Below are 13,451 nucleotides of genomic sequence, written 5' to 3' on the forward strand. Positions count from 1 at the left end.
TTGTCCTCATGGGTGACTTCAATGCCCGAGTTGGCACAGATGCCCAGCTCTGGACTAAAATAATCGGGCTTCATGGATCTGGGAAAATAAACAACAACGGCATTCGACTCCTCTCTCTGTGCTCTGAGCACCAACTTCTCATCACTAACACAATTTTTCAGTTAAAAAAGAAATACATAACATCTTGGATGCACCCACGGTCCAAACATTGGCACCTGCTGGACTATATAATTACACGGCAACAAGATCGACAAGACGTCTGCATAACCAGGGCCTTACGTGGGGCTGAATGCTGGACTGACCACCGGCTGATCAGATCCAAGCTGAGGATGAAAATCCGACGCCCACACAAGAAACAGCAGCCAAGAAAGCGACTGAACTGCAGGGCCCTGGATTCTCCAGAGTGTACATCTCACTACCGCAGCAAGCTGGCTACGGGGCTTTCCACCTTGGAGGACTACGGCACCACCTGTGACATGGACAGTGAGTGGGCAAAACTGAGGTCAACATTACATCAAGCTGCCTCTGAAACCATCGGCTTTACTCAGAAGCACCATCAAGACTGGTTCGACAACAGCTCGGTAGAAATACAGGAGCTGCTGGACGCCAAGCGCAAAGCCCATGCTGCCCTGCTCTCCAACCCTCACTCTCCATCACTCCTCCACCATTATAAAACAACCAGAGCTGAGACACAGAAACAACTGCGGCTCATGGAAAATGAGTGGTGGCTCAAAAAAGCCCAGGAGATCCAGGGATATGCAGATGCTAATAATACCTACGCATTCTACGCTGCTGCAAAATCCATCTATGGCCTACAAAAGCGAAGCATCGCTCCAGTAAGATCCGCAGACGGACACGTGTTATTCAAGGATAAACAACAAATTCTTGAGCGTTGGGCTGAGCACTTCGACTCACTGCTCAATAAAATAAACCCCTCTGATCCATTAGTGCTCAATGCACTCCCAGATCTCCCGCTTTCTCCCTTCCTTGATGACCCTCCCATGTTCAGTGAGGTTCTTACTGCAATCAGGAGCCTCAAAAACAACAAGAGCCCTGGCCCTGACGGAATTCCGGCTGAAATCCTAAAGAAGGGAGGCTATCTACTGAAGCGGAAGCTGTTTCACTTCATACTAGCCATCTGGCACAGGGAGGTCCTGCCTCAAGAATGGAAAGACAGCAACATCGTCACCATCTACAAGAGGAAAGGTGATAAATCATCTTTTGGAAATAGTCGTGGCATCTCCCTTCTCTCAGTGGCCGGCAAGGTACTTGCAAAGATTATGCTTTCTCGCCTTACATTTCTAACAGAGGGCATCCTCCCAGAGACACAGTGTGGCTTCAGAAAGAACCGAAGTACACTAGACATGATCTTCGCTGCCCGTCAAATCCAGGAGAAATGCAGGGAACAAAACAAGGACCTCTACATTACCTTTATTGACCTCACCAAGGCCTTTGACACAGTTGACCGTGATTTGCTCTGGAGCATCCTCAAGAAATTTGGTGTCCCCCCCAAGTTTCTCAACATACTAAAACAGTTTCATGATGGTATGCAGGCCTGTGTACTTGTAGGCAGTGAGCAGTCCTCCTCTTTCCCCGTGAAAGTAGGGGTGAAGCAGGGGTGCGTACTGGCCCCAGCGATCTTCAATCTTTTCCTGGCAGCAGCCACACTCCTATTCCGGCAGTCCATCACGAAGGATAGTGGTGTCTCCATCGAGTTTCGCCTGGATGGGAGCCTATTCAACATCCGGCGCCTACAGGCAAAGACGAAGATGGCAGGCACCAACATCCAGGAGCTGCAATATGCAGACGACTGCGCACTCCTCGCTCACACTCCTGATGCCATGCAGCATGCACTAGACACCATGTCATCAGTCTACCGCTCACTAGGTCTGGTGATCAACATTCAGAAAACAGAGGTTCTCATTCAGGAGAGGACCCCATCCCCTACACCCCCTGTCTTTACCATCAGCGGCACACCCCTCAAGCTCGTTGAGCAGTTTTGCTACCTCGGCAGTATTCTGACCCCAACATGCCAGATTGATGATGACATCCAGGCTCGTATCAACTCAGCCTCCTCTGCCTTTGGAAGACTGCGCTCCCGGGTGTTTGAAAACAATCACCTTCGAATCTCAACGAAAGTGTCAGTCTACAGGGCGGTGTGTGTTTCAACTCTGCTGTATGGGTCAGAAGCCTGGACAATATACCGCAGACACATCCGCTGCCTTGATGCATTTAACATCAGATGTCTCCAACGCATTCTTGGCATCACATGGCAGGACCGAGTTCCTCATACGGACATCTTGCAGCGCACTGAGTCCATAAGCATAGAGGCCACCCTGGCAAAGCGACAACTCCGGTGGGTTGGTCACACCATCCGGATGCCAGGACACCGATTGCCTCGTCAGATGCTTTATGGTCAGCTCCTTTCAGCCAGCAGAAAGCCCGGAGGACAAAAGCTGAGGTACAAAGACCAACTGAAAGGGATATTGAAGAGGTGCAACATCAAACCCCACGAACTTGAGACAGCTGCAGCCAATCGATCGCTGTGGCGTTTGCTGTGCCATGACGGGGTCATGTATCTGGAGGAGTGTCGGAACCAACACCGGAGGGATCAGCGGAGGCGAAGACACCACCCTGCAGTTCCAGAACCATCCCAGCCCCCTGATCCAGGCCTGACATGTCCCCACTGTGGCAGGACGTGTGGTTCCAGGATCGGACTTCATAGTCATATGGAGTGGCATCGTCGCCAGCAACGATAGCCACCGACCAGAGCAACAAAATGGAAGCTACGTCATCTTCGACTACGATGGACCGCCTAAGCAAGCAAGGTACTTTAACTTTAATAATTTGCCAATAAAACTGAACCCGCTGTTAAACACAGAATATCAGGGAAATTTACATAAATGTAAGTGAAATGTCGTCAACAACACAACTCATCGGCTTGTGTTGTTGTGAACGACATCCTCAATGTCAGAATAATGTGCAAACAGATCAGCGGTCGCGTCTTTTTTTTTTAACATGCTGAAGTGAGTCTCCTCTTTACTCGTCAAGCTGAGAACAAGTATTGTTATGGTGTGTGTTTAAGGACCGCAAAATGGCACCTATTAGCAGACGTATTATCTGGCGTTTTGTTTCACAATATTATGCAAAAGCAACTTTTCTTACTTTCTGGTACCTGCTGATGTGTATTTGGGATCTGCATAAGTCCTGAAAAGGTGCGTGCGTCCGCAATTGTAGTCCGTGTCGACGCCGTAGTCATAAGCTTCTTCTTTTTCTCCGTCATTCATCTTCCGCTGTATTGAAAATCAAGACTAAATTGGGGTTAATCAAATGTAATCCCCAGCAACCTTGTGATGAATTTGATTGACAGCAATACATTCTTAATCTTAATTGACATACAAGTGTAAAAATAGAGTAAATATTAAAAAACCTATGACTGTATGACAAACTTGAGGTTTTTATATTTTTTTTCCAATCAATTTATTTATTAGGGTGATGTTAGAAAAATGCACAGCATAACAAACAATCACACTTGCATTTAACAATTCAACAAGTCCAAAAAAGGAGTAGGAAGAAGCAAAGCTGATCTTAATCCACCCTTGCCCCATTGTTTGTTATACTTTCTAATTCTAATGACCCTTCATAAAAAAAAAAAGGGCCGGTATAGCTCGATTGGTAGAGCGGCCGTGCCAGCAACTTGAGGGTTGCAGGTTCGATCCCCGCTTCCACCATCCTAGTCACTGCTGTTGTGTCCTTGGGCAAGACGCTTTACCCACTTGCTCCCAGTGCCACCCACACTGGTTTAAATGTAACTTAGATATTGGGTTTCACTATGTAAAGCGCTTTGAGTCACTAGAGAAAAGTTCTATATAAATATAATTCACTTCACAAAAGGGTCATTAGAATAATACACAAAGCGTGCTACTATGAACATACCAATCCATTATTTATAAGTTCTAATGTGTTAAAATGTTCAGATATTGTGTTTTTAAAAACAATGGAAATTATGTTTCAAGGAAAAAACAACCTTCCAGCTTGTATTGTTAGGTTATTTCAATTAAGAGGAGAAAACTATCATTTACGGGGGATATTGATTTTTGAAATAGGTAAAGTAAGAACGAATATAAAATACAAATGTATTTCAGTTTTAAGAGTTAAATGGAACAAGCTCAGTGATGAGCTGAAGACATGCAGTTCTTTGTTAAGGTTTAAGAAAACCTTGAAAGGTGAAATAATTGAAAATTATAAAATATAGTAACAATTACCGTATTTTTCGGAGTATAAGTCGCTCCGGAGTATAAGTCGCACCGACCCAAAATGCATAATAAAGAAGGAAAAAACATATATGTTACACTGGAGTATAACTCGCATTTTTGGGGGACTTTTTTTGATAAAAGCCAACACCAAGAATAGACATTTGAAAGACAATTTAAAATAAATAAAGAATAGTGAACAACAGGCTGAATAAGTGTACGTTATATGAGGCATAAATAACCAACACAGAACGTGCCTGGTATGTTTACGTAACATATGGTAAGAGTCATTCAAATAACTATAACATATAGAACATGCTATACGTTTACCAAACAATCTGTCACTCCTAATCGCTAAATCCCATGAAATCTTATACGTCTAGTCTCTTACGTGAATGAGCTAAATAATATTATTTGATATTTTACTAATGTTTTAATAATTTCACACATAAATCGCTCCTAAGTATATGTCGCACCCCCGGCCAAACTATGAAAAAACCTGCGACTTAGTCCGAAAAATACGGTACTTTCATCCCATTGATTTTTATTAACGTTGATGTTCCAGGCAATCTAATTTTCAGTGAATGTATAGGATAGGCAAATATAAGCTTTGGCTTCAGCCTATTCCTTTTTCAGTCATTCTTTTTATTTTATTTTATTTTTGTGTGTAAATGTGTATGATTGTTAAATATGTCTAATCTGTACTGTTAAACTGGTCACACAAAATGATTGATGGTTGATTATATGACCGAAATAAACTTATTTCATTAATTCATTCAAATATATGCTTCAAATACCTCCCAAGGTTATAAATCGTTTAAGTTCCTTACCTAATCCCTTGCGCTGTTTAATTCCATATACAGCTGCACTAAATGCTTTCAATGCTGTGCGTGCATACAAATGCTCAAAATTTATTTTATTCCTGAGATTGTATTTCATCTCTCTTTTTGAGAAGAATTGTTGTATATTTTCGGGTAGCCTGTTGTTTTTGTACATGATTTTGCGGTCCAAAAGTGTACAAGATCTATACATTTCCGTAGTTTAGCCTTAGCCAGTTTTAAAGGTATATTTTTTGTACCTTTTTTTTAGGGCGTTTTGGTTTGAAGATTCCTTTTGTTAGGGTTATTCTAGTGAGCTAACCAGGGCCAAAATATTATATGATGCAGTGCAATTTTACACGATTGCAATTCGGGCTGCAAAGATCAATCGATTAATTTGATTAGAAAAGAATGATAATCTCGTGCTTTGTTTGAGTGTAACTACTAACATGTGATCAAATCTGGATCGCAGGCAGTGCCTGGAACTTCTGTTTGAAACTGTCGTCTTACTGCTTTACAACTGGGGGGAAAAAAACAAAATGTGGCCCTCTTCCCAGCTGCAGTGAATGAAAACTGAAGCCTGTGGGCTTATTTTCCGTTTTCATTTATTTGTAACCAGAAAGAACGGAAGTTGCTGCAGGTCAAGCGCTTGGATCTGGATGCAGCCAAAACGAGGTTCAAGAAGGCCCGCATGGCTGATGCGAGAGCTGTGGTATGTATATACTCTCTCATGCCTGACTGTTTTATTTTGACATGTGCGTGTCTACCCGTCAGCCAACTGAAATTCTGCTTCTCTAAAAAGTGAGGCAATATTCTTTTTTAAGGAAGGAAAGCTACACAAGCCTGTGCTTCTGTATAAAGTCACATGGTTGCCAGTGAACAAATATGGCACATTTTGACTTCCCTTTTCTGCACTGTTGTTTATTTTGTCATGTGATCCAACCCATACAATATGATTGGTCAATGCAAATGTTTTCAGCAGCAACCTATTTACATGTTAAGTTGATGTAAATGTGCTTAGTGTGAAAATAACATGACAAAATTTGTACAAATACTAAGTATAAAAAGTAGAGCTGTGCCGATCAATCCGCTACCGATCAGTATCAACAGATTTTCGTGAAAAAGTATTTGACCGCCGTTGCCGATTTAATGTCGATCACACACGCCAATCCCTTCTGACAGAGGGAGCAGGCACGCCAAAAGAAAAGCTAACCGATAAGCTACCTTTAAACAACACCAAGAAATAAGTGCTTTGTACATTTTAAGAAGTGTAAATGGTAGCATGTTACAGCAGAAAATAAGCAGATATTAACAGGAAATTTAGCAAGTAGATTAATAAGAGTCGGTTGGGAACATCTCTGCACTGCTGACTCGTCTCCGCTCGGGATGATGTCCTGCTGGCCCCACTATGGACTGGACTCTTACTATTATGTTGGATCTACTATGGACTGGACTCTCACAATATTCTGTCAGACCCACTCGACATCCAATGCATTCGGTCTCCCCTAGAGGGGGGGGTACCCACATATGCGGTCCTCTCCAAGGTTTCTCATAGTCATTCACATCGACGTCCCACTGGGGTGAGTTTTTCCTTGCCCTTATGTGGGCTCTGTACCGAGGATGTCGTTGTGGCTTGTGCAGCCCTTTGAGACACTTGTGATTTAGGGCTATATAAATAAACATTGATTGATTGATAGAGCAGGGGTGTCGAACTTCTTTTCATCGAGGGCCACATCGCAGTCATGAGGGCCGCTTGTCACAGTGAATGTAAGAATATAAAAGTATAATCGCTTCATTATATTATTGCCTTTGCATTTGGTTATTTGATTTGTGTATATACAAATTGATGGATAACTTGCTTTGAAATCGTAAGTCAAGGTGACAAGCAGATATTTAAGTATTTATTGTTATTTTTACAAACTATCATACGGTATATAATTAGGGGTGCTAAAAATTTCCGATTTTTTTTGGAGTAATTTTCAAAAATCTATTTTTTTATTTATTTTTGGACGAATTAATTTAAAAAAACATTTTTTGGGCCATCTCTATGCTTGCACTTGGTGCGCGTATGTTTCATACGCCAGCAACCAAAAGGAGGTTGAAACCTGTAAGCTGTTTTGTTGATTGATTGATTGAGAAGTTTATTGACATCTTAAATAATTGAATCCATGTAATGCTTTAAATAGGCAAATGCATGGCACAAAAAGCCAAAAGGCTTGTCTCCTTTGTGGTCCATTAAATATTCATCACATTTGATACATTCAATAATAAAATATATATAACCTGTAACATGTACATTAAAAATTACTTCAAAAAAATGTATATGTACACAGTATACATGTCAGGTGATTTGAAAAACAATATAAACAAAAAAATGGAAGGCGGGGGGGTTGTATACACTATGTACATGAAGGTGTTATTATAATACATTGCAAAAATCAGTTTGAATCGAATCGTGTTGAATCGAGTATCGATTATGAATCAAATCCTCACCCCAAGAATCGAATGGCGAGGTTCCCAAAGATTCACAACAATAACAATTGAATATTTGTATATATATCAAAGTTTAAAACATATACAATTTCATGAACTGTATTACATAATTTTTTTTCTGTCAAAATGGAAACAATGAAAACATTTAGTAAGAAAGATGAAGTATGCACATTATTTCAAGGCTTTCACAGGCCACATTAAATGACGTGTCGGGCCGCATCTGGCCCCTGGGCCTTGAGTTTGACAGGGGTGGTCTAGAGAGAGGATAACATAACAGATGTCGGTGTGTCAGCATCGTCGCAGTAAGTACACGACACGTTAGTCAGAGGAGTCGGATTCTTTCATAAATTGGTTATGTCGATAATAGTGATAAATGGGTTGTACTTGTATAGCGCTTTTCTACCTTCAAGGTACTCAAAGCGCTTTGACACTACTTCCACATTTACCCATTCACACACACATTCACACACTGATGGAGGGAGCTGCCATGCAAGGCGCTAACCAGCACCCATCAGGAGCAAGGGTGAAGTGTCTTGCTCAGGATACAACGGACATGACGAGGTTGGTACTAGGTGGGGATTGAACCAGGGACCCTCGGGTCGCGCACGGCCATTCTTCCACTGCGCCACGCCGTCCCTAGGGTAGTATCACTATGTAACCCACACTAGAGTGATTAGGTCGATATTTGCACTTTCTCAAAATATTTTTCCTAATTTTGTTACTGTTTACAAACTGTGTGAATAATTCCAAGGACACAGGAAGGTTTTTTTAGGGTAAAAACCAAAGGATTTAAATTAGTAGGAGATGGTTATTGTGTACTATAGACTTTGTTTTGATCCAACAATTGTATGTAATGAAAGAGTAAAGAACTAGTTTAAATATTGTGTTGATAATGTTAAACTGTCAATAGTATGATGTTTAATAGGCACAGATAATAAACATTATGTACACATATAAATCCTTTGTATTTTTAGCCTAAGGCTAATTCGCAATTGCCTAAAATGTATATAATAAAAAAGAAGAATAGAAAGAAAAGAATAGGAATTTGACAACTTATTATAACTTAGGATATGGCACAGGCGCACACAAAGTGAGTACACAACAGCTGTAACTCTAACTTCTGCCACTGTTTTTAAATCGCAAAGCAGCAGATGTGAGCAGAGGAAGTGACCAAGGTGAGTGGAATGTTGGAGCCATGTTTGAATTTAAAAAAATAATAACACACGCACCAAAGGTCCCCAAGTGGTGATATGTGCAGTCACACTTGGACCCACATCGATAAAGTCCAATCTGTAAACACAGATGTCACTCCATGTGTGTACTATCAGGATAGGAACTGTCAGTCTGGGACTACACAGCACTCTTTGTTGTACTTTACAAGTCACAAGTCTGTGTGGATTCCTTTCATTTGTTTTGTTTTTTACATTTTAGCTTGTGGTATCCCATATTCACATATGCATGATCATGACAGTCTGTTGTGATCATTTCCTACCTTGCAGCAAACTCAATTGTTTTTCTTTTTTCCATGCGTTAACAACTGTGTCCTTTTGGCTTGCAGTGCCATTACCATTAGGAGGCCTTTCTGAAGCTGCATATTACAATCCTCTAAAAATCACTTTTACGCTCTCTCTCTCTCTCTCTTTCTCTTTCCCACAGGCGGAACAGGAGTTGAGGATGACTCAGAGCGAATTCGACCGGCAGGCTGAGATCACCCGACTGCTGCTGGAAGGCGTCAGCAGCACCCATGTGTGTACCCCAGCTTGCAGATACACAATGTGTCAAACTCAAGCTTAGTCACGCAACATACTTCTTGTTTTTAATCCCTAGCTCCCACAAGAGAATTGTTTTTGCATCACTTAAAGATAGTCTCACATTTGTTCTTTGTATGGCACCAGGCACACCACCTACGCTGCTTGAATGACTTTGTGGAGGCTCAGACCACGTACTACGCACAATGTTACCAGTACATGGTAGATCTACAGAAGCAGCTGGGCAGGTAAAGTCATGCAATTATACTGGATTCTGCAGGAGACTGTGCATATTTTGTAGATGTAAAATACTGTAATTTTTGTCTGGACATTGAAAGGATGACAAGGAGGTTGTCGATCAACAATACCTTTTTATTGAAACAAACAGGTGGCTGCCGGCTGCAACGACGCCAGAATAACATTTGCGCATTTCTCAATATGCTGCCTTCTCTCTCACGCGCACCCACACTTTGCCTTTCCTTTACCCACTCATCCAATCAGCTGTCAGGACTCAGCCTCTACACATTCTTTTCAGGCCATATCTATACAAACACGGCTATTTTGAAAAACGCAAACATCACCCGTTCTGGTGCTTAGGGGTGTCTCGATCCGGTGTTGATATTAACAAAGAAAACAAGTATCGGGTTGTATTGGCGTGCGTCCAAAATCTCCGATATAAGCTCTCCAACATAAGCAGTGCGTTTACTTGTGCAAAGCTTGATGACAGCCAGTGAACAGTTAAATGTCCTCCAATAAGCACATTATTTTAGTGAAGTTCTTTACAAAAGGTAAACATGGTAGGCTATAGGCTGCTAGGAGCTACACAACAGCTAAGCACACAACAGCACACAAGGTAGACATACGTAATAAGTGTCCTTCATTGATCAAGTCTAAAATACAACATTTGTCATCTCAGGGCATTCAATCGATCGCACCTGGGCTGTTTGGTTTGTCTTAGACGACGTTTCGCCTCTCATCCAAGTAGTCTTCATCAGTTAATGATCATAGACTTAGATTAGCGGCTGGTGCCAAAACTCTGCAATTTAGCTTCCGACAAATAACAGGAGTTTAAAAACATTTTGGTCACAGAAGGTGACCAGTATGCCATTTGTATTATTATTTGTTTACAATTGAATGGAATACTTACGCGGGGGATTCCGACTATTTTGTACTGGTGGTAGTCAATCCACAGCGTTTGTTCTGCCACACAGTACCTCAATGCTAACGAGGGGAAATTACACTTCAACGACTGTCATTAGTTTTGACAGTAGGATTGTCTTGTTTGCATTAAAGCATCCTTGCCCAGGTACACCCTCCTGGTTTTGCAGTAAAGATATTTGGGGTTTTGGCACTAGACTAGATCGTACCAAACTAAGTATACGACTAGATCGGACCAATCTAAGACTAGGACTAACTCGGACCAATCTAAGGCTAGGACTAGATCGGACCAACTAAGGCTAGGACTAGATCGGACCAATCTAAAGCTAGGACTAGATCGGACCAATCTAAGTCTAGGACTAGATCGGACCAATCTACGTCTAGGACAGGGGTCGGCAACCCGCGACTCTAGAGCCGCATGCGGCTCTTTAGCGCCGCCCTAGTGGCTCTCTGGAGCTTTTTCAGAAATGTATGAAAAATGGAAAAAGATGAGGGGAAAACAATCTATTTTTTGTTTTAATATGGTTTCTGTAGGAGGACAAACATGACACAAACCTCCCTAATTGTTATAAAGCACACTGTTTATAATAAACATGCTTCACTGATTCGAGTATTTGGCGAGCGCCGTTTTGTCCAACTAATTTTGGCGGTCCTTGAACTCACCGTAGTTTGTTTACATGTATAACTTTCTAGGACGTGTTTTATGCCACTTCTTTTTCTGTCTCATTTTGTCCACCAAACTTTTAAGGTTGTGCATGAAAGGTGAGTTTTGTTGATGTTATTGACTTGGAGTGCTAATCAGGCATATTTGGTCACTGCATGACTGCAAGCTAATCGATGCTAACATGCTATTTAGGCTAGCTATATGTACATATTGCATCATAATGCCTCATTTGTAGCTATATTTGAGGTCATTTAGTTTCCTTTAAGTCCTCTTAATTCAATTTATATCTCATGACACACTATCTGTATGTAATATGGCTTTTAATTTTTTGCGGCTCCAGACAGATTTGTTTTTGTATTTTTGGTCCAATATGGCTCTTTCAACATTTTGGGTTGCCGACCCCTGGTCTAGGAGCATGAACTGATGAAACGTCTTCCAAGACAAACCAAACTGTCCAGTTGCCATCGATGGAATGCCCTGAGATGACACTGACCTGGTTGGCCCTGCGATGAGGTGGCGATTTGTCCAGGGTGTACGCCGCCTTCCGCCCGCTTGTAGCTGAGATAGGCTCCAGCGACCCCAAAGGGAATAAGCGGTAGAAAATGGATGGATGGATGGACACTGACCTGGATGAATGAGAACATTCATAGACACATTTGTCAAGTATCAAATATTACAGATACAAAATTTCCAAGACAGCCGCGTATTACAAAGTATCCAATAACAAACATGTCTGCATCATTCAAATTGCTGAGCTTAATTAGAATATTTATTGGGACCACTAGTGTCGCCAGAATAAAATTACCTCTCCACTTCAAATTAAATACGGCATTCCAGATGGTTAATGATAAATAGGTTAGTGTTTTCCTACCAATATCATTTCTCTGTTTGGGTAGATTTGTAGATTTAGTTGATTTAAAAAATGGGACAATTCATATTTACATCTCACATATTTACATTTGACATGTAAATATGTGGGATTATTGACAATTGCTAATTTCCATCTCCAATCCTTCGGCAAATTGTTATTATTACAAACATACTGAAAACATAGCGCACAGATTAACAATGTTTCAGTGCCAAAGGTACTGCTGCTACTTCGCTCATCCAAATGTACCTTGTACGTTACACAAATACATCAAACCATTGATGAAATATATATTTAAAAATATACACTTTTAAAGGGGGACATTATCACCAGACCTATGTAAGCGTCAATATATACCTTGATGTTGCAGAAAAAAGACCATATATTTTTTTAACCGATTTCCGAACTCTAAATGGGTGAATTTTGGCGAATTAAACGCCTTTCTATTATTCGCTCTCGATTGTGACGTCACATCGGGAAGCAATCCGCCATTTTCTCAAACACATTACAAACACCGAGTCAAATCAGCTCTGTTATTTTCCGTTTTTTCAACTGTTTTCCGTACCTTGGAGACATCATGCCTCGTCGGTGTGTTGTCGGAGGGTGTAACAACACGAACAGGGACGGATTCAAGTTGCACCAGTGGCCCAAAGATGCAAAAGTGGCAAGAAATTGGACGTTTGTTCCGCACACTTTACCGACAAAAGCTATGCTACGACAGAGATGGCAAGAATGTGTGGATATCCTGCGACACTCAAAGCAGATGTATTTCCAACTGGACTGGACAGATCAGCTTTCAGGAAAAGAGAGCGGATGAGGGTATGTCTACAGAATATATTAATTGATGAAAACTGGGCTGTCTGCACTCTCAAAGTGCATGTTGTTGCCAAATGTATTTCATATGCTGTAAACCTAGTTCATAGTTGTTAGTTTCCTTTAATGCCAAACAAACACATACCAATCGTTGGTTAGAAGGCGATCGCCGAATTCGTCCTCGCTTTCTCCCGTGTCGCTGGCTGTGGTGTCGTTTTCGTCGGTTTCGCTTGCATACGGTTCAAACCGATATGGCTCAATAGCTTCAGTTTCTTCTTCAATTTCGTTTTCGCTACCTGCCTCCACACTACAACCATCCGTTTCAATACATGCGTAATCTGTTGAATCGCTTAAGCCGCTGAAATCCGAGTCTGAATCCGAGCTAATGTCGCTATAAACTTGCTGTTCTATCCGCCATGTTTGTTTGTATTGGCATCACTATGTGACGTCACAGGAAAATGGACGGGTGTATATAACGATGGTTAAAATCGGGCACTTTGAAGCTTTTTTTAGGGATATTGCGTGATGGGTAAAATTTTGAAAAAAAACTTCGAAAAATAAAATAAGCCCCTGGGAACTGATTTTTAATGGTTTTAACCCTTCTGAAATTGTGATAATGTTCCCCTTTAACACATC

The 13,451-nt window shown here is 41.3% G+C and overlaps 1 protein-coding gene across 1 annotated transcript in view; it reads left to right on the forward strand.

Moving 5' to 3' along the window:
• Positions 1-13,451, forward strand: part of sh3glb1a (SH3-domain GRB2-like endophilin B1a) — a 30,210-nt gene that overhangs the window by 11,717 nt on the left and 5,042 nt on the right. Inside the window, exons 5-7 of the mRNA XM_061965859.2 lie at positions 5,691-5,783; positions 9,221-9,310; positions 9,460-9,560. Coding sequence (XP_061821843.1) covers positions 5,691-5,783; positions 9,221-9,310; positions 9,460-9,560 — 284 coding nt within the window. The remainder of the gene's footprint in view (positions 1-5,690; positions 5,784-9,220; positions 9,311-9,459; positions 9,561-13,451) is intronic.

This window comes from Nerophis lumbriciformis, linkage group LG07 (assembly GCF_033978685.3).
Source record: "Nerophis lumbriciformis linkage group LG07, RoL_Nlum_v2.1, whole genome shotgun sequence".
Taxonomy (NCBI): domain Eukaryota; kingdom Metazoa; phylum Chordata; class Actinopteri; order Syngnathiformes; family Syngnathidae; genus Nerophis; species Nerophis lumbriciformis.